The following is an 18,547-nucleotide window of genomic DNA, read 5'->3' as shown; positions in this document are numbered from 1 at the left end:
CATGTCAGAACTACTCTCAACCATAGGGTGGCTACGGATTCAAGAGTTCAGCAAAACTCAAGAGACAGCATTCTGTAAGAATAAATTGGCTATATGGAATTTATAGTAAAAAAGTATTGTGTATTTATTACTGTATTTGTAAACTATGTGCTACAGTTCCCTTAGAGCAGTAAAACTAAATGCGTGTGTGTGTGTGTGTGCGCGTGTGTGTGTGTGTGTGTTCCCCTCATGTCCCTACCCCAGATAACTAGTTGTTAGAAATTCACCAGCACACCACTGCCTGGGAGGCTGATGTGGAGGGTGCAGGCAGAGATCTGAGCCCTGGACCCCCTCGACACTAGAGGTCAAGAGGAGAATGACCTGGTAAAGGTGCTGAGGAGCAGAGATCTGAAGGGTGTGGAACCATGGACATCTAGAGAAGGTGTGAGGATGAGGAGGGCGTGGCCACTGGCCTCACGTGCTGCTAAGAGGTAAGAGAGAAGAACGTGCTGCTAAGAGGTAAGAGAGAAGAACGGAGTGGTGTGAGCTGAGTGGAGCTGGGAAGTGGAGACAGTGAGTGTGAAAACTCATCTGAGGAGTTTTGTATGAGGGGAGGAGAGAGATGGATTCAAGGGATGCTTTTTTGGATTGTCTTTTATTTAACTATGGGAGATATCAGAGCATGTTTTTTGTGTGCTGATGAGGGAAAATTTGATGAGGCAAGGAAAACAGTTATGGTGGCAAGTCCTTGAGTGACCGGGGCCCAGTCATAGCCAAGGGTGGCCTCAGCCAGGTGCCTGGAGAGTGCTGAGGAACAGATGCAGGGAAGGGGCAGATGTGGTGGGAGCATGGGGGAGCTTCTGGGGGAAGGTTGGGGAGCATAGACGGATGGTCAGAACCTCTGGGGGCTTTGTAGGGCCTGGAGCTTGAAGCTGGGTGGGAGGCTGAGCCACTTGCCAGCTGCCTCTTTGGTAAGGGGCTTCAACTCTGAGTCAGTTTTCTCAGCTGTAAGATAGCATTGATGCCTCCTGCGTTGGTTTTAAAGTGAAGTGGGAAGATGCAATAAAGGCCTTCCACAGGCTCTGGGAGGTCCCAGAACATAGCTGCTCCTTCCATCTTCAGTGGGTGTGACCCTAGCCTGGGTGGAGGGTGCAAGATGTTGGGCAGGGCAGCTGTGAGGAGAGGTGAGTTGGGGCCTTTGAGATGTATGTCCAAGGGCCACGGGGAGCCCCTGCAGGGTGGCTAGCAGGTCAAGGCCAAGGGTAGAGCATACTTGGGATACAGTGAGGGCTGGGGGAAAGCTGGACTGTTGCAGTTGCTGAGTGCAGGTAGAGCTGTGTGCAGGTAGAGCTGTGTGCGAGTAGAAGGTGACAGGCTGGTGATGTGTCATGGGGTGGAGGGAGCTGGGACTATTGGCTTCCCTACCACAAGGGGCACGTCTGTCCTGGCTGAGAAGCAACGATCCTCAGGATGCAGAGAGGAGGCAACCACCTCACCTGCAGGGTGGCAGGAGAGCGCACACCTGAGGGGCCTTCAGACCAGGTCTGCATGTAGGGGGAGTCAGGTCTCCCTCTTCTGCTCAGCCCAGGCTGGGCCACTTTTAGATCATGGTCTCTAAGGAGGATGGGAAGGAGATTTCTGGACAGGCCTCTGGAGCCACCTCAGCTGCATGTCTTTTGTCTTCTAGTAATTTTTATAGATTGGTTTAAATAAATATATGGTTCATATAGTTCAAGTGTTGGTCAAGCACGTGCTCGGACCTTCGCTGGATGATGGGGTAAGACCAACGCTGTTCCCTGAAGGAACCTGGAGTCAGTCTGGGTGTTGTGGTGCTGTCACCGCATGTGCTGAGGTGGCGGCGGAGGTAAGCGACATCCTCACTGAGGCCTGGGGAGCAAGGGAGGGGTGTGGGCTGTTTCCTAGTGTGGTACAAGGGGTGATCTTAGGTGGTATGTGAGTGAAATTTATGGTGATGACTGGCAGAGGCAGGTGACTGAAGCAGGGGAGAGCGGGCAGTGATGGCTTAAGATGGCCAGACACTGAGTCGTCACATGGCATGTGCAGTGGGTAGCCCCCTGAAGGCGTCATGCAGAGGCTGACTTGGCGAGATGTGTTTTAGATTCCTTTGCTACTGGTGGATATGGATAATGGAGTCTGGGGCTGAGGTAGGGGGCTGATTTAGGAGGCTTTGCAGTAAGTAACCCAGATGCAGAGGTAGGAACTTGGCCTCTGCTTCAGGGAAGCAGATGGATAGGGGATCTGGGGGGTAAACTAGATAGAGACTGGGGACTGCTGGGGTGTGGGCTCTGGGACAGCCAGGTGAGGCGGTTGGCAACAGAATATCTGGAGGGTGGTTTTAGAGTCTGATAAACTGATGACCACAAAAGCAATGCATGTCCTGAGTCAGCATGGGGCAGGGGCCAAGTAAAGGGAGGCCAGAACCTTCTGAACCCAGCCCCACTAGGGAAGGCAGCTGGAGATCCCAGGGGTAGCAAATATCTACTGAGTGTCTTCTACGTGCCAGGCAGTGTACTGGAGATTGAGTACTGAGCAAAAGAAAGATCTCCACCCATGTGGAGCTTACATTTTTGCCAGGGCGAGAGAGAACTGAAATAAATGGGTAAGCAAGGCACTCAGTGCTACAAAGATAAGGCAGGGTAAGGATTTAGAGAATGACCATGGTCGGAATGTTTTTCTGGTAAGGTGACTTTTGATGGGACACTTGAAGACAGTCCTAAAGAAAGCAGATATCTCTGCCAATAAGTGGATTCTAGGCTGAGGCGGGAGCGTGCTTTGCTTGGTACGTTTGAAGAATTTGAGGGAGACCAGGCTAAGAAGCAGAATGACAAAGAATAGCAAGAGAACAGGTCAGAGTGGGGCAAGAGGCCACACTTGTGACTTAGAACTTTGGCTTTTACCAAGGGAGACAGAAACTGCTGGAAGCTTTGGGCTAAGGCAGTGACATGATCTGACTTTTGTATTCTAGGGCTATTCTCACTGCTTTGTGGAGTAGATGTGGGAGTTTGGGGCAGAGGTCAGGAAGCAAGGAAGTTGCAGGCAAGACTAGCGGGGAGGCAACAGTCTAGCCACAGATGACTGGCATTGGCACCCCTTGTCCCCTCACACTGCACAAGGGTGAGTCTGTGACCAACAGAACACAGCAGAAGTGATGACATATCCCTTCTGAGATCAGCTTGTAAAAAGGCACTGCAGTTGTTGTTCTGGTAGACAAGTCCCTCTGGAGGAAGCCAGCTACCATGTGTCAGCTGTTCTGTGGAAAGGCCCATGTGGCCAGGGATAGCCTCTGCCAGCAGCCATAGGAGCGAATTGGGAACCAGATCCTCCAGCCCATCAAGCCTTCTAAGAGTGCAGCTTCATGAGAAACCAAGTCTGAACCACCCAGCAAAGCTGCTTCTAGATTCTCCACCTTCAGAAACTGTGAGGTAGAGCAATTTGTTACACAGTAACGGGCAAGTAATACAATGATGATGGCTGAGACCAGGTAATAAGTAAACAAGTAAGAAGCTGGCTCCTGGATATATTCTAGAGTTTGATTTGTAGGCATCAGGCCTGAGAAGTGAGGTGACTGGTAGTGCCAGTCTGCAAGGTGCGGAAGGCCACAAGGAGGAGGGCTCTGGGGTTAGAGGGCAGAGATGGCAGCATGATTTGGAAAAGTCAAGTTTGAGATGTTTATTGGAACCCAAGTGCAGAGTCCAGGAGGCAGTTATACAAGTTGAGTTCAGAGGCAAAATCTGCATGTGGATGGTGTAAAGCCAGGAGTGTGGCTGAGATAAGAAGAAGAGGTCCAGGTCTTGAGCCTGGGAACAGCTAGGAAAAGGAGAAGGAATATGGAGTAGTACCTACCAAATAAGAGAAAAAATCACAAGACGAGTGTGATGTCCTGGTAATCAAGTGAAGAGAGTTTCAGAAGGTGGGGAGTGTTCTCCTGAGAGGGTTGGTAAGATGAAGAAAGAGCCAGTCTGTTTGGCCCTGTGGAGGTGGCCACCTTGACAAGAGGGACAGGGTGGAGTGGTCAAGATGAGAGCTGACTGAATGGTGCGCAGAAATGGGAGTGAGGAAGGGAGTTTTGTTCAAGATGGGAATGTTTGCTAGGAAGTGACACAGGTTAGGGAGAGTTTTTCTTTTTAATGCAGCTATGGCCTGGTCTGGTGGTATGCCGATGGGAGTGACTCAGGAGAGAGAGCGGCGAGGAGAAGCACAGAAGTCTCCAATGTTTCGACCTGAACTACTAGAAGAATGGACATGCATATCCCTGAGTTGAAGTACAGTCTACCTCGCTGGGCAACACAGTCCTGGGGGAAGAAGACACCCTGGAGGGCACACACTGTGGGCACATCCAGGAAAGGTTTAATATAAAACTTACGACTCTACTGGAAGGTTGAGAAAAGGACCTTGGCTTCTTAGATTTGGTTTCATAGTGGACTTTATTGGGAAAAGTTAGTGTAAAATCATTAAAACTCAAAAAATTTAAATAAGACAGTAAAATTATTATACCTTGTAGCTGCAGTAATTGCTATAGTAATCACAAATAATGTAAAGTCTAAATTATTGCCTAAGCAAACACTATTTTGCCAAGCTTCTGTTGCAAGCCCAAGGCAGGAAGCACTGCAATTATTAGACACGAGCCCAATGATTAATTTGCATTTGAGGTTGGAAGAAAGGGGAAAAAGCAATGTTCTGATCACAGCATCACAACATTCTAGCCTGAAAAAATGCAACGTTATTAATGTCCTATAACAGACTACATTAGTAATTTTAACCATGCATTAAAATTCTCATTTTATGTCATAAAGAGAGCAGTTTTCTTCATGCTACATTGTTTTACCGAGTTTTATATGGTTTGTCCCTCTGAACACCTTTCTGAGAACGTAGTTTTCTAGGGAATGCTTCCTAAGATACCTGGTTGCTCACCACGGGTTGTCTTTGGTCATTTAATACCAGACCAGGCAAGTACTTGAGCCTGTATTGGTGGAAGCACCCTCTCCTATACCAGGGTGAGTCAGACTCCCTTCCCTCAAACCCACAGTGCCACCAATAAGAATGGGCATCACGACGTGGCCAAGAGGATTACTAACAAGTTAATGTGGGATTCTCGAGGATTACTAACAAGTTAATGTGGGATTCTCTTTGGTTATGGAATTCTTACTTATGCTTATAAAAAATATAGCTAGAAATATGCTCCTGAATTCTAAAAGCATTTCTGACCGACTGAAATATGTCCTTGCAAAATTCACCACCTGGCCAGGCTTAAAATCTGCCTATTTACCTGTGGAATCTAGCACTGGTGTTCTATTTAGCAAATACATTGAGTGAAGAACAGTGATCTTTAGAAGCCACAAGGGCTGGAGCAGGCTTAGATGCTGTCCATAGCTTTGAACTCACTAAGGGCCTGCACAGGGTTCACATGCTTCTTCTGAGATGCCCGTTTGATCTTGGTCTGCGTCTCATCCTGTTTCTCTCTCTTCACCAAGGGCTTTTTCTCAGGTGCCTTCATCTTCCACGACACGGCAGGGAGGTTGAGGGAGGCCATGCCCTGAGACTTCTGGTATTTGGTGGAGGCTACGTAGGACGCCTTCACTGTCTGCACCACAGCATTCATCAGGTTCTTGGCCGCCTGGATCAGCGACATGGCGCTGTCCACCTAGAAGGACAGACAGGTGGTGGTGAGCACAGGCCCAACCTCCAGCCCCACCTTCCCTGGGGACCTGGGGCTGCTGCAGTACCTGACAGTGCCACCACCACCACCCCGCCCCCTCCAGGACCAGGGTTTGGAACGGGCCAGAGAATTCCTGACTAGCCTTCTCCAGGGCTGCTCTTATCCAAATACCCTGGAAATGCCCATGTTTCAGATCTTTGAAGAAAAGGGAGTGGTAACAGACACAAGACACCATCACCTTGGGATGCCACTCACACGTTTTTATTCGATAAAACAAGTTGGAGGAGGATCTGCCTCTTTTTTTGGCACTCTGAATGGTCAGAGAGCTATAAACACAAGCCCCGTTAACGGCCACAGAAGGGGAGGAGGAAAGAAGTGAAGCCATCCTGGGACCTCTGCCCCCCTTCAGCAGTGTCTTGGTTATCTAGTTCTATGGTGCTATAACAGACATACCATAAATGGGTGGTTTAACAAATTTATTTTCTCAGTTTGTTGTTGTTAGCACTGTCGAGTCTGTTTCAACTCATAGCGGCCCTATGCACAACAGAATGAAACACTGCCCGGGAACTACACCATCCTCATGATCTATCTTTGAGCCATCCTATGTTTGAGGCCACTGTGGCAGCCACTGTGTCAATCCATCTCACTGAGGTCTTCCTCTTTTTTTTGCTGACCTTTTACTTTTCCAAGCATGATGTCCTTCTCCAGGGACTGGCCCCTCCTAAAAACAGGTCCAAAGTATGTGAGACAAAGTCTTGCCATCCTCACTTCTAATGAGCATTCTGGCTGTAATTCTTCCAAGACAGATTTGTTGTTTGTTCTACTGGCAGTCCATGGAATATTCAATATTCTTCACCAACACCATAATTCAAAGGCATCAATTCTTTGGTCTTCCTTATTCATTTTCCAGCTTTCACATGCATATGAGTTGATTGAAAATACCATGGCTTGGGTCAGGTGTACCTTACTACTCAAGGTGACCCAAAAGCGACCCTACAGGACAGAGTAGAACTGCCTCCATAGAGTTTCCAAGGAGAGCCTGGCGGATTCGAACTGCTGACCCTTTAGTTAGCAGCCGTAGCATTTAACCACTACGCCACCAGGGTTTCCACTCAAGGTGACAGCTTTGCTTTATTAACAATTTAAAGATGTCTCTTGAAGCAGATTTGCCCGATGAAATAATGTCATTTGATTTCTTGACTGCTACTTCCATGGGTGTTGATTGTAGATCCAAGTAAAATGAAATCCTTGACAACTTCATCTTTTCTCCATTTATCATCATGTTGCTTAGTTCCAGTCGCAAGAATTTTTGTTTTCTTTATGTTGAGCTATAATCCATACTGAAAGCTGTAATCTTTGATGTTTATCAGTAAGTGCTTCCTTCCTAGCAAGCAAGATTGTGTCAGCTGCATATCAAAGGCCATATTTTCCAACTAACAATCCTTCTTTGTTTCCACCTTTCCCATTCCAATCACCAGTAATTATCAATGCATCCTGACTGCATGTTTCATCAAATTCTGACTACAGAAGTTGGTAAAAAAAAAAAAAAAAAAACTCAATTTCTTCATTTTTGGCATTAACAGTTGCTGTAATGCTAGAATCTATATCACCAGTATTTCAAATACCAGCAGGGTTACCCATCTACTTCTGAAAAAATTTGCCAGTGAAAACCTTATGGATAGCAGCGGAACACTGTCTGGTATAGTGCTGGAAGATGAGAATATGAGTCCTTCAGGGTGGTGGTGGTTAGGTGTCATCAAGTCAGTTCCGACTCATAGCGACCCTATGCACAACAGAACCAAACACTGCCCGGTCCTGTGCCATCCTTACAATTGTTATGCTTGAGCTCATTGTTGCAGCCACTGTGTCAGTCCACCTCGTTGAGGGTCCCTCTTTTCCTCTGACCCAGTACTTTGTCAAGCGTGTTGTCCTTCTCCAGGGACTGATCCCTCCTGACAACATGTCCAAAGTATGTAAGACGCAGTCTCAACATCCTTGCTTCGAAGGAGCATTCTGGTTGTACTTCTTCTAAGATTTGTTTATTCTTTTGGCAGTCCATGGTATATTCCATATTCTTTGCCAACACCACAATTCAAAGGCATCAATTCTTCAGTCTTCCTTATTCAATTGTTCAGCTTTCACATGCATATGATGCCATTGGGTCAGGCATACCTTAGTCTTCAAGGTGACACCTTTCTCTTCAACACTTTAAAGAGGTCCTTTGCAGCAGATTTACCCAATACAACCCGTCTTTTGATTTCTTGACTGCTGCTTCCATGGCTGTTGATTGTGGATCCAAGTAAAATGAAATCCTTGACAACCTCAATCTCTTCGTTTATCATGATGTTGCTCATTGGTCCAGTTGTGAGGATTTTTGTTTTCTTTATGTTGAGGTACAATCCATACTGAAGGCTGTGGTCTTTGATCTTCATTAGTAAGTGCTTCAAGTCCTCTTCACTTTCAGCAAGCAAGGCTGTGTCATCTGCATAACACAGGTTATGAATGAGTCTTCCTCCAATCCTGATGCCCTGTTCTTCTTCACATAGTCCAGCTTCTCATATTATTTATTCAGCATACAGTTGAATAGGTATGGTGAAAGAATACAACCCTGACACACACCTTTCCTGACTTTAAACCACTCAGTATCCCCTTGTTTTGTCCGAACAACTGCCTCTTGATCTATGTAAAGGTTCCTCATGAGCACAACTAAGTCTTCTGGAATTCCCATAATTTGTTATGATCCACACAGTCGAATGCCTTTGCATAGTCAATAAACACAGGTAAACATCTTTCTGGTATTCTCTGCTTTCAGCCAGGATGCATCTGACATCAGCAGTGATATCCCTAGTTCCACGTCCTCTTCTGAAACCTGCCTGAATTTCTGGCAGTTCCCTGTCGATATTCTGCTGTAGCTGTTTTGAACAATTTTCAGCCAAAATTTTGCTTGTGTGTGATATTAATAATACTGTTCCATAATTTCCACATTCGGTTGGATCACCTTTCTTGGGAATAGGTATAAATATGGATCTCTTCCAGTCAGCTGACCAGGAAGCTGTCTTCCATATTTCTTGGCATAGATGAGTGAGCACCTCCAGCACTGCATCCGTTTGTTGAAACATCTCAATTGATATTCCATCAATTCCTGGAGCCTTGTTTTTCGCCAGTGCCTTCAGAGCACCTTGAACTTTTCTTCCTTCAGTACCTGAACTTTTCTTCCTTCAGTACCGTCTGTTCCTGATGATATGCCACCTCTTGAAATGGTTGAATATCGACTAATTCTTTTTGGTATAATGACTCTGTGTATTCCTTCCATCTTCTTTTGATGCTTCCTACATTGTTTAATATTTTCCCCATAGAATCCTTCACTATTGCAACTCGAGGCTTGAATTTTTTCTTCAGTTCTTTCAGCTTGAGAAACGCTGAGTGTGTTCTTCCCTTTTGGTTTTCCATCTCCAGCTCTTTACACGTCATTATAATACTTTGTCTTCTCAAGCCGCACTTTGAAATCTTCTGTTCAGTTCCTTCATCAATTCTTCCTTTTGCTTTAGCTGCTCGACATTCATAAGCAAGTTTCAGTCTCCTCTGACATCCATCTTGGTCTTTTCTTTCTTTCCTGTCTTTTCAATGACCTCTTGCTTTCTTCATGTTTGATGTCATTCCACAACTTGTCTGGTCTTTGGTCACTAGTGTTCAATGCGTCAAATCTATTCTTCAAATGGTCTCTAAATTCAGGTGGGATGTACTCAAGGTCATATTTTGGCTCTCATGGACTTGCTCTGATTTTCTTCAGTTTCAGGTTGAACTTGCATATGAGGAGTTGATGGTCTGTTCCACCGTCGGCCCCTGGCCTTGTTCTGACTGATGATATTGAGCTTTTCCATCATCTCTTTCCACAGATGTAGTTAATTTGATTTCTGTGTGTTCCATTTGATGAGGTACGTGTGTATAGTCGCCGTTTATTTTGGTGAAGGAAGGTATTTGCAATGAAGAAGTCGTTGGTCTTGCAAAATTCTATCATTTGATCTCCGGCATTGTTTCTATTACCAAGGCCATATTTTCCAACTACTGATCCTTCTTTGTTTCCAACTTTTGCTTTCCAACCGCCAGTAATTATCAATGCATCTTGATTGCCTCTTCGATCAATTTCAGACTGCAGCAGCTGATAAAAATCTATTTCTTCATCTTTGGCCCTAGTTGTTGGTGTGTAAATTTGAGTAACAGTCATATTAACTGGTCTTTCTTGTAGGCGTATGGATATTATCCTGACACTGACAGCATTTGTACTTCAGGATAGATCTTGAAAAGTTCTTTTTGACAATGAATGCAACACCATTCCTCTTCAAGCTGTCATTCCCAGCATAGTAGACTATATGATTGTCTGATTCAAAATGGCCAATACCAGCCCATTTCAGCTAATGCCTAGGATATAGATGTTTATGAGTTTCATTTCATTTTTGATGATTTCCAATTTTCCTAGATTCATACTTCGTACATTTCCAGGTTCCAATTACTGATGGATGTCTGCAGCTGTTCTCATTTTGAGTCGTACCACATCAGCAAATGACGGTCCCAAAAGCTTTACTCCATCCACGTCATTAAGGTTGACTCTACTTTGAGGAGGCAGCTCTTCCCCAGTCATCTTTTGAGTGCCTTCCAACCTGGGGGGCTCATCTTCCAGCACTGTATCAATGTTCAGCTGCTATTCATAAGGCTTTCACTGGCTAATAGTTTTCAGAAGCAGACTGCCGCATCCTTCTTCCTAATCTGGAAGCTCAGCTGAAACCTGTCCTCCATGGGTTACCCTGCTGGTATCTAAGTAACAGTGGCATAGCTTCCACCATCACAGCAACACGCAAGCCGCCCTAGTACGACAAACTGACAGACACGTGGGGGCCTTAGGTTGGAAGGCTCTCAAAATATGACTGGGGAAGAGCTACCTTCTCAAAGTAGAGTCCATCTTGATGTGGATGGAGTAAAGCTTTCAGAACCTTTATCTGCTGATATGGAATGACTCAAAAGGAGAAGCAGCCCCTGTACACATGCATTAATAATTAGAACATGGAATGTATGAAGTATGAATCTAGAAAAATTGGAAGTCATCAAAATGAAATCCTAGGCATTAGGGAGCTGAAATGGACTGGTATTGGCCATTCTGAATCAGGCTGTTACATGGTCTACAATGCTGGGAACAAATTGAAGACAAATGGCGTTGCTTTCATAGTCAAAAGGAACATTTTAAGATCTATCTTGAAATACAGTGCTGTCAGCGATAGGATAATTTCCACATGGCTACAAGGAAGACCAATTCTTCTCACAGTTTAGGAGGCTGGAGTCAGAATTGAGGGTGCCGGCTCTTTCTGTCTTGGCTCTGGAGGAACATCCCTGTCCTTGAGCTTCTGCTCCTGGGCAGTCTTCATGTGTCTTGGCATCTGTCTTCCCCTATCTCTGCTGCTTCTGCTTTCTAGTTTAATCTCCTTTATATCTCAAAAGAGAGTACATCAAGACACACCTCACACTAATCCTGCCCGTTAACAGACAACCCATTCCCAAATGGGTTTGTAATCACAGCCATAGAGATTAGAATTTATAACACATATTTTTGGGGGACATGATTCAATCTATAACAAGCAGCCAATTATGACGTAGTGGGTCTCCTCCCCCACATGGAGAACAGGGGTAATTTGCTCCCTAGAGATAGGGGCATTTATGTTGTAGCAGATGAGCAAATGGTATCAGTATCTCTAACAGTACAAAGGATTTCTTTTAGAAGACATTCAGTGGAATTCCTGGAAGCCAAGTGGAGCCTGGTACACTCAGCAAAGCTACTTCTTCCCCCTCCCCAAGGTGAGAAGGGGTCCAGGATGGTGACAGTAAACAGAAAAAGAAACAAATACTCTGAGAGGGCAGAGGAGGTCTGAGAAAGCAACCTATGTCTACTTAGCAGTTTTTGAACAAGCTTAACTCCTGTCTGGGGGGAAGAAAAGCAAGGAAGATAAAAATATTTTTGCCAGTGAGTGGCCAGCAAACAAGAAGACGCTGCCCTTGTAATGGCTCCCCACTGTCCCGGCTTCACCATGCTGAAAAGAACTGCAATTTAGCAGGGAGCAAAGTGTGCTGCCCTGGTCTCCAGGGGCCAAGAAAACCTTGGTTTCCCCCATTACATGCACACCCACTTTGGGCAGGTAAGGAGTATAGTGAGCAATAGGCTACTTTCGTTTCAGAACAAGGTCCAGCACACTCCTACTGACCCGTGTTTTCTTGGAGATAAAACTTACCCCTGAGACAACAAGCTCCCCGCCGAGGTTCTGCACCTCGGCCTTGACTTTGCTGCAGATGTTGAGCTGGTGGCAGTAGAGGGCGATGCGCTGCAGGTAGGCCAGCAGGTCCTGCTTGCAGGCGGAGTCTGGGCACTGTCAGAAGAGCACATTAGCACCAGGACCTTCTGGCCCAACCACCACCCCTGGCTATTCCAAAAGGCTCAGTGGGGGACTACCTCGCATCCTCTCTTCTTGCTGGAGCAAATGGCAAGAGAGCTGAGTTCTCTAATTTCCTGGGGACGGTCACATCCCTACCCTCCTATCTGCTTGAGGATGGAGGCAAGTGAACCCCATGACACCAGGAAATCACCAATGTCAAGGATTCTACTGCAGACCTTTCATGAGCGTGGAAGCCTGTGGCCTTTGAAGGAGAGAAAAACCCTCAGTAAGCAAGAGCCTGGCTACAGGGAAGAGTCAGAATGTTTTGAGCTAGGTAATAACCACCCAAATGTATAGCTCTTCTGCTCAGAGGCACTTTATCTGCTCAATTATGATGCACACTATAAACATCAGAGGAAAGGAAACATTCATTTTAAGCAAATATGAAGGAACAGTGAGTAAACCAAAGCCTGAAAAGGGGTGCTCAGGGACTGTGAGGTCATGTGGGGAAACTCAAGGGAGAGGGTGGCCGTGCCTGGGTCCCCTCTTGCTGTCAAAGCTCAGGGCTGTGGAGGTGCCTAATCAGGGCAGGGTCGGAAGGTTCTACCCAAAGAAGGAACCTCTCAAATGTTCACAGTAAAATTTTCTTCCAGGGAAGGCTGGGGTACAGTGAATGACAGAGAGTAGTTACAGTGAGGCCAGAGGGACCTTGTAGACCACACTGAAGACTGCATTTTATTCTAAGAAGCTACTGCAGGATTCTGAGCAGGACTTAGCATTTGTGTTTTGCATTTTAACATGATCAGATAGGTGAGCGTGCTGGGTCTGTGTGGAGAATGGACTGGAGAGGAAAGAGTAGGAAATCAGGAATAGCAAGGAGTGACTAAGCTGGGGGTTGTGGAGAGGAAAAGATGGATGGTGTTAAGATACATATGGCCAGCAGAAGCAACAGGCTTTTGGTATTGGGTTGCACCTAAGAGAGGAGAGTCAAGGATGACTCCTGAGTCTTTGGCTTGAGCACTGAGTGACAGCTGTCACTCATCCTGCAGCCTGGATGCAGACAGAGAGGCTGATACCGCAGGGAGAGTGGGGAGAGGTGCAGCTAGGGAGTGTAACTGCAAAGGAGAAATAGCATCTCTGATAATGACTCTCAGAGCTTCAAAGGAAATGTGTTACAAAACTTTCAGTAGGAGGGACCCACAACTGTTTTAGATATCAGCACGAGGGAATAAAGAGGTGAAGGCTGCTGAGGACACAGTGCTGATGCCACAGAAGCCTGTTCCATACTGGCCACACATTAGCCTTCAAAGGACTGGCCAAGTAGGTTCCTGGTTCTTATAGTGTGTCAGTGCTGGCCCAGAGCTAAAGTTCTGAAGACAGAGAACTGAGAGATAATAAAATAAGAGTAGAAGCCTTTTTTAGCCATCAACCAATGGAAATTTTCAGAATATATACACCCGCTTTACAGGCAAACTGAGCCTAACTCACAGGACTTGTCAAAGAAAAAAGCAGGAACTCAGAAGTCTTTAAAAATCTATGCCAGTATATTCATCAAGTAGGTTGGCAAGTTAAAAACAATTTTGAGCTAAGTGAAAAGAGCTGTGACCCATGCAGTACATGGCTAGAGCGACCTCAGGAATGGGCTAGGCTGCCTAAGCCCCAGGACGAAGCTGAGAGACCCACACGGCTAATCTGTCACTTACATGGTCTGCAATGGTACGGCCAAGCTTATCCATCCTGGAACCTGCCTCAGCAATTTTCTTGGCGGCACTGATCACATCTGAGGTATTTTTGAGTGGTCCTTTACCGCTATAAAAAGAACAACAAGAATCACTGTATATGAAGCCCTTCAGAGCTGGGAGATAAGGGAAAACCTAAGATGCCTACATGGTGGCAGGGACTTGTAGGGGGAAAACTGTCCTGGTACAGTGTGGTGTGCAATCTCACCGGGTGAAGTCGGTCATCTCCATCATAATCATGCACATCTGCTTGGCCAGTACAATGATGTCGTTGCCACTGTCGTCCCATTTGGACACTTCAGCATCCAGCTTGCTCTTTTCTTCCTGGAAGCTGGCCACCTGCTCTGCAATCTTTGCTTTCTGCTCCTGGGGAAGCTGAGCCATGATCGCCTAAAAGCAGAGACACAGAAAGCTCTACATAAAGAGAATATGAAGTTCTCATGGTGAATTAGCCAAGAGTATTTCCAACCGGCAATCTATGACATCGGTAGGATAATGCTTTAATAGGTTTCATTTTGCCTGAAGGGCTATTCTCATCTTGCTCAGAAGTCTATGGCAGCCTGAATTCCCGACCCACTTTCTAGAACAAGTTCTAGTGTGGAGGGAAATGGAGTGTGAGGGGTAGAAGGCCAATATGGAAGCTTCGTGATCACACCTGCACAGGGACAGAACCTGCTACCTTCATTCTCTTGGTTTCAGCTGCGGGCTCTTGCAGTGGGCAGAGTGAGGGAAAGAAGAGGCTAATGTAGAGGGCTGTTGACCTGATGGGCCCTCAACAGACATTTCCCCTGGCCACATTCATCTTTACAGCTCCAACTTTTCGAGGTAAACTGGAAGTAGTTTTTGAATGTAAGCTGGGAGGAGGGAATGTGCAGGAGAACGTGCTGAGAAATACACATTTTGGCTACCTGACACGGCATTAAATCTTATTAAAAGCAGTACTTGGAGGCCACTGCCCATTTTAAGCCCCACCAACTCTAGGGTCCGGCGTACCTTCCCACTCAGCTTACTAAAGTGCCAGTGATGGGGCCTAAAACACACTTGCTATTCAAAATTATTTCCAAGAAATGAAAAAAGAAAAAAGACTCCTTGGAAATTTTTTCATGGTGTTCTCCCAAAACATAGATGCTATCGATTAAGGATTTAATGACTCAAAGGGATACAGTGGCTCTGACTGGTTTTCTCGAATGCACCACTTATTTTTTTCTTTTTAATTCATGAATAATTAAATATTCCATACCCATGGTATCACTGGGATAGGCAAAAGCAGCCATCTTTTTTTGAGTTTCCCAATCTTTTTAACAAACACTACTGCAGGATCCCAGGGCTCTCCCTCTGCAGGCCTTGGGCTCCAGTGAAGAGGCTCCTGTTTCTGCCCTGGTCCCAGCTGAGAAGACATTTTGGAGGAACCTACAGCTGACCTAGCAGGTGCTACAACATAGGTTAATTTCACTCCTCCTGAAGCAGAAAAAGAGGGAAAGTGGGGTTCTAGATACCGAGAGTCTGCTTTCCCGTAAAAGATGAGCTCCGCAGATGCCCCCCAGGATGTTCTCTTACCCGGGCACTTTGGCCGGCGATCAGCTGATCGTCTTCTGTTTGGACGCTTGTTCTACTTCTGACGTCAAAATCTTCCGTCTCAAAGTCAGAGTCATCCAACTCCTCAGGGGTCTGCCAACAAGACAGAGATCGTGAGTCAAACACAGCCCTGGGCCTCCATGGTCCTGCCTCTGAGGCTCTGGGCCCACCATACACCTGTTACCTGCTATTACACTGGTAACAGTGGCTGGCTCCCTGTGACCACTGTTGCTGCCCCTAAACCAGAGGCCTAGGTAAGTCCACAGGGGAGAACATGAAACCTGGCTCTAGAATCCATGCAGATCAAATTCTGGATTTTAATGTGCAGTGTTTGGAACAGCTCTGGGACTAAAGTTAAAGCTGCTCATTATTCATCTTTGAGTCTGCTTCACAAAAGCACCGGCAAGCCGCCAGTCAGGTGGCAGGTGTGGGTACCTCACCGGGACTGCCTAAAGGGCCAGGATTCTTTTATGGGGATAGGGCTTCACTTTCAACTACTTAGTCAAGAGGCCCTTACTTTGTATAACACAAGGTTTTCACTTCTTAATGTACTTCCGCAACACCTGTATCTTAAAAAGGTGAGAATTGTCCTGGGCAGAAAGGGTGCTATCTTAAAAATAAAGGTGTTTTATACAGCATTAAGCAGATTCTTATACCTTTCCCACTTTATGACAAACAGAAAATTAAATGAATTAAATAATACAGGACCTTACTTTAGGGAATCAAAGGCTTCTTTTTTTTTTTTTAACTTTTATCAAAATATCAAAGAAAAAGAGAGGGAATATAGCAGGTAAAGGCTGAGTAAATACCAAAGGGACTGATTACTGGTCTTAGCTCTTTGCTTTAATTATGAAATAAAATTCTTATTTTGCACAAACTGTCAGCCTCTCGTGATTAGCTGCTGACTTGAAACATAATGCCAACTTCTGGAAGTTATCAGCTGAGGGGCAGCAGGAACAGCTGGGGCTGGCTCCTGGCCCTGCCAGCCAGCCTGTGACAGGCGATCAGCGAGGCAAGTCCCTCATCTGCACCAGGACCTAATCCAGGCCCAGCCCCAGGCCTGCCGAGATGCTTCAGTGAGACAACACGCGAGAATGCGCTCTGAAATGGCCCAAAGTGTCTTAGGTTTGTACATGTGCAGAGGCTAGGCCTGCCCTCAAGGTGAGAGCAGTGGCCACATCTACTCTCAGGGCCACATGGGCACTAGTGGGCGCAGAGTCCTGCTGACTCAGCAGCACATTTTAATGCTGGGCTCACAGATATCGGTAGGGTTTGGTGTGCGTGTCTGTTAAGAAGCTTCTTCAAGGACTGCCTTACATTATCTCTACTTCCTGACCACCCACCACTCTCAACAGCCCATCATGGACCCAAGAACTGTTCTTGCCAAGATAACCAAATACCCTCTTTTTTCTTTTCTTCTTTTATTCATGAAATATTTGTTGGGTATCTGTGTGCCAACCATTGTTCTGGGCTCCAGAGATAAATATGACCAACATAGGCAAAAATCCCTGGTTTTACAATGCTTATATTCTACTAGGAAAAATGAGACCAAAGTGAATGATTTGACATATTAGAAATTATCAGTGCTATTAATAAATAAATAAAGCAGTGAAGAGGGATTTTAAATGACTGATCAGGAAAGGTCTTATGAAAAAGTGACGTCTGAGCAGAGACCTGAGGGCAGTGAGGTGGGAACACGACAGGTACCTGGGGGGAGCACTTCAGTAGGAAGGAGGAGCCACCTTGTTGCCTTCAGGTCACAGGGCCAGCAGGAGCCCTGAGAGCACAGAGGACAGCAGGAGAAGAGCTGAGAGGTGCGGGCTCATCTCCTAGAGAGGGGCATTGTGGCCAGTGCTAAGGACTGAGGTTCTCGGGCAGCTTTTGGAGCTTAAGCAGTAGTTATGTGATCTGCTTTAGGTTTAAAAAGGTCACTAACTGATTTGTGGATAATGAGAGTGCAGGCAGCTAAGGGTGGGAACAATGGTGAGGGTCTAGATTTATTGTGAAGGTAGAGCCAACATAATGTGCAGATAGATCAGATGTGGGTTATGAGACAGAATAGGAAATTTCAGGGGTGAATCCAAGTTTATGGCATGAGCAAGTGAAAGGCTAGAGCTGCGATCAGCTGACACGCAATGACTGTGGGTGGGGCGGGTTGGAGGCAGAGAGTCAGGAGCTCAGGCTGGGACAGAAGCTTACGATGCCTGTTAGACAATCAAGCAGTGAGAGACAGTAGGCAAGGTGGCAAGATAGAATGGAACTCAGGCAGTCAACATCTAGATGGTAATCTCAGGCTTTGCATACCACAGGAATGACTAGAGACAGAAAAGAGGTCCAGGATTTGGCTATGGGGCATACCAATGTTAACAGGCTGCAAAGATGAGGAGTAACCAGCGAAAGAGGCTGAGGAGGAGGGGGGTCAAGTGGTAGATTTTTTTTTTTAAGATGAGAGAAAAAACAGCATGTTTGTGTGCTTGGGAAAGGGCTGGAGGCGGGGGGGGAGGTGGTGAACTGATAGAGCAAGCGGGGGTGCCATCTAATGCCCCAGCAGAGGGCATGCCCTTAGCGAGCAGCACACTAAGAGGGCCATCCATGGGAACAGGAAAGAGGCAGAATACATGAGCACAGATGCAGCAGGGCAGATGTTCCAGCTGCCTCAGGAGAAAAGGGAACGAGGCCATCCATGTGGAGAGGATGGAGACACAGGTGTGAGAGGCTTAAGGACAGGAATGCATGAAATGGTCAAAGAGCCCAGCACGAGCATATATCAGTGAAATCTAGCTGTTGCCTGCGGAACACGGTATAGAAAAGCACAGGCACCCTGACCGGAGTCACTGAATCCGTGACCTTTGGTCCTCCCACACACAGTCACACCACAGGTCACACTCCAGTCCTGGACTCTTAAATCCCACAGGCTTTCACCTCAGACACCCGACAACTCCTCCTCATCATTAGGGTTTCTTTTTTTTTTTCTATTTCTAGGTGTCTGTCTGCATGAAAAGAACTTGGGGAAACAGGGCTGTGTGCATTACCACTGGTAAATGTGACCCAGGGACCCTGTCACACCACCAAGTGTTACTGACTTCCTTGGGCTCAGTCAGGCCCTTGTTGAATGCAGGTTCTTCATCAGCACAGCAGCAGGAATGAAGAAAGCAAAACCC

General features: G+C 46.3%; 1 protein-coding gene across 1 annotated transcript in view; it reads right to left on the bottom strand.

Moving 5' to 3' along the window:
- Window positions 1-5,353: 5,353 nt before the first annotated feature.
- CTNNA1 (catenin alpha 1) overlaps window positions 5,354-18,547 on the bottom strand; it is a 194,467-nt gene continuing 181,273 nt past the window's right edge. The window contains exons 14-18 of the mRNA XM_049873755.1: window positions 15,369-15,479; window positions 14,020-14,201; window positions 13,776-13,881; window positions 11,932-12,066; window positions 5,354-5,641 (exon numbers count right to left, since the gene is read on the bottom strand). Coding sequence (XP_049729712.1) covers window positions 5,354-5,641; window positions 11,932-12,066; window positions 13,776-13,881; window positions 14,020-14,201; window positions 15,369-15,479 — 822 coding nt within the window. The remainder of the gene's footprint in view (window positions 5,642-11,931; window positions 12,067-13,775; window positions 13,882-14,019; window positions 14,202-15,368; window positions 15,480-18,547) is intronic.

Source organism: Elephas maximus, chromosome 2 (assembly GCF_024166365.1).
Source record: "Elephas maximus indicus isolate mEleMax1 chromosome 2, mEleMax1 primary haplotype, whole genome shotgun sequence".
NCBI classification, from domain to species: Eukaryota; Metazoa; Chordata; class Mammalia; order Proboscidea; family Elephantidae; genus Elephas; species Elephas maximus.
The sequence above is the reverse complement of the archived record's forward strand: the minus strand, read 5'-3'. Positions and strand labels throughout refer to the sequence as shown.